The sequence below is a fragment of the Phaethon lepturus genome, unplaced genomic scaffold (genome assembly GCF_000687285.1).
Source record: "Phaethon lepturus isolate BGI_N335 unplaced genomic scaffold, ASM68728v1 scaffold39622, whole genome shotgun sequence".
NCBI classification, from domain to species: Eukaryota; Metazoa; Chordata; class Aves; order Phaethontiformes; family Phaethontidae; genus Phaethon; species Phaethon lepturus.
Window position 1 is genome coordinate 16,540 of NW_010523328.1, and position 2,836 is coordinate 19,375.

General features: G+C 52.9%; 1 protein-coding gene across 1 annotated transcript in view; it reads left to right on the forward strand.

Annotated features, from left to right (window-relative positions):
- PRPF8 (pre-mRNA processing factor 8) overlaps positions 1–2,833 on the forward strand; it is a gene marked incomplete at its 5' end in the record, with an annotated part of 19,369 nt that extends 16,536 nt beyond the window's left edge. Inside the window, 6 exons of the mRNA XM_010282099.1 lie at positions 208–447; positions 541–682; positions 1,049–1,189; positions 1,435–1,574; positions 1,762–1,964; positions 2,598–2,833. Of these exons, the coding sequence (XP_010280401.1) occupies positions 208–447; positions 541–682; positions 1,049–1,189; positions 1,435–1,574; positions 1,762–1,964; positions 2,598–2,752 (1,021 nt within the window). The remainder of the gene's footprint in view (positions 1–207; positions 448–540; positions 683–1,048; positions 1,190–1,434; positions 1,575–1,761; positions 1,965–2,597) is intronic.
- Positions 2,834–2,836: the final 3 nt, after the last annotated feature.

Sequence of the window (2,836 nt, forward strand, 5' to 3'; positions counted from 1 at the left end):
TAATTGCTTTCTAGTAAGGCAGATAAAAATGCCCGCGCCAAACGTTTTCTGATCTGCGCATCACGTGATTTGGTCCCTCCTCTTGTCTAAAAAGTTGTGGTTTCATTTTTCATAGTGCCCTGAGTGGATGTTCTGAGCTTGTGCCTTGGTGAGAAGGGTCCGGAATTTATTTTGAAATGCCTGTCTTGGGTGGATTCTCTCTTTCAGTGTGAATGTTGCATCCCTGACACAATCAGAGATCCGAGACATTATCCTGGGCATGGAGATCTCTGCCCCCTCTCAGCAGAGACAGCAGATTGCAGAAATAGAGAAGCAAACCAAGGAGCAGTCACAACTGACAGCCACACAGACCCGCACTGTTAACAAACACGGGGATGAAATCATCACCTCTACAACCAGCAACTACGAAACCCAGACTTTCTCCTCCAAGACTGAGTGGCGAGTCAGGTAGGAAGGCAGGCAGGGCTGTTGTGCAAGGCAGAGGTCAGAGTGCTCAGGAAGGGAGCTGTGCACTCTCTAATAATTGTCTCCTCTTCACAGAGCAATTTCTGCTGCCAACCTCCACCTGCGAACAAATCACATTTATGTTTCATCAGACGATATAAAGGAAACGGGCTATACATACATTCTTCCCAAGAACGTGTTGAAGAAATTCATCTGCATCTCAGATCTGCGGGCCCAGGTGAGTGTGCAACGAGTCTGTTAGAGTAGTATTCCACGCTGCTGGGGCACACACCAGTCCTGGGCAGTCAGGAACTAGTGGCGAAGGGCTGGGAACTCGCTGCTCTCTGCGTGAAGCCCTCTGTGCTCGAGACAGACAGTGGCAACACAGCTGAGCACACAAGTTCCAGCCAAGTCCTGATGGCTCCTTGTGGCCCAGGGTTGGGAGGGAAACTCATCACTGAACAAAGCTGTGATGTTCTCCTCCAGTGAGAACCTGCTGGCCAAGAGATGCTCTCTTCAGGATCTAAGGGCAGGGCCCTCCCTCTCTCGCATGGTTGCACGGAGGTCTCTTCTGGGCTTCTAAGGTGGATGTCTGTGTTCCTAGATTGCGGGTTACCTGTATGGAGTGAGCCCTCCCGATAACCCCCAAGTGAAGGAGATCCGGTGCATTGTAATGGTGCCCCAGTGGGGAACACACCAGACTGTGCATCTCCCGGGGCAGCTGCCGCAGCATGAATATCTCAAGGTGAGTTGAGCTTCTGCTGCCAGTGTGGGTGGAAGATCACTGTCTCCAGTAGCGGGGACCTGAGGTGATGGGGCAGCTTTCCTTGGTCTGTTGTCAATGTGTGAGTTAAAGGCCTGGGCCTGAAGCCAGCCTGATCTGGGATCAGGTGAAAGGGAAGCCTTCCGCCCCTGTGTACTTTTTTGCTGTGCTTGAAGCGGTCGTGTTTTAAACATCTTTCATTTCTCTCTAAAACACTTTTTTGTCAGGAAATGGAACCTCTGGGGTGGATTCACACCCAACCAAATGAGTCCCCTCAGCTCTCGCCGCAGGATGTCACCACCCATGCCAAGGTCATGGCCGACAACCCCTCCTGGGATGGGGAGAAGACCATCATCATCACCTGCAGGTGAGAGGCAGGGCTTTCTTCTGTGTGCCCGCTCTGCCAAGGGGGCCTGTGGGTACAGCTCTTGGGAACATGTTGAGCAGTCATACTAAATATTTGGGAGAAAGGGAGTGTTCGCTCACTTCTGGTTTCCCTTCGTCACCCCAGATGAATCTGACCTGCCCCATCTCTCTGGTCTCCTTTCCTTCAGTTTTACGCCAGGCTCCTGCACGCTGACAGCCTACAAACTGACCCCGAGCGGCTATGAGTGGGGCAGGCAGAACACGGACAAAGGGAACAACCCCAAGGGCTACCTGCCATCCCATTACGAGAGGGTGCAGATGCTGCTGTCAGATCGCTTCCTCGGCTTCTTCATGGTCCCAGCACAAGGGTCCTGGAACTACAACTTCATGGGTGAGCTGCCCCAAGAAAGGGAGAGGAGGGGAGGCAATGTGAAGAGCTTGGGGAGCAGAAGGAAATAGCTCCAGGGAAGTGTTCATTACCCATTCCAAAGCTTGACCTTCCTCTGGTCAAAGCCTGACCTGTCCAGGGCAGTAGGCAGCGGTACCAGCACTGTGGTCTGCCCTTGGTACCAGCACTGGGGTGTCAGTTCTCAATGATTTTTTTGAGTGGCAAGAGAGCAAACTCGGGTAAAGGGGAGAAATAGGCATCTTGTGTTTCTGGGTTGTAGTGTCTGGTCTGTTGCCAGTGAATAATTGATCCCTGTCAGGCAGAAGAGATGATAATGGAAAATGCAAGAGACAAGTGGGTCCTGGTGGGCATGAACGACAGGCAGCTAGCTGTAGGAGGGATCAGGAAATGAGGGCGGTGGCAGACAAAACACTTGACACAGCAGAAGATGACTGTGGGGGCATTGCTCTGTAAATCTCGGCAGGGAGGAACCCAAAGGGTGATGATTTTGTGGATTTAGAACTCTCTTTCCTGTGTGGTCTGGTTAAAAACTATCCCCTGAGGGCAGAGGGCTTCATTAGGCTCCTGATGGATGGCAGAGGGGCTTTCCGGTGGGTGATGGACTCTCTCTTGCAGGTGTTCGCCACGACCCCAACATGAAGTACGAGCTGCAGCTCGCCAACCCCAAGGAGTTTTACCACGAGGTCCATCGCCCGTCTCACTTTCTCAACTTCGCCCTGCTGCAGGAGGGCGAGGTCTACTCCGCTGACCGGGAGGACCTTTACGCCTAGTCCTGCCCTTGCCCCGCTCGTAGAACTGTTGATATTCAACAGCGCGTGTGTCTGCGTGTGTCCCGCTGCTCCGTGCCCCCTGCT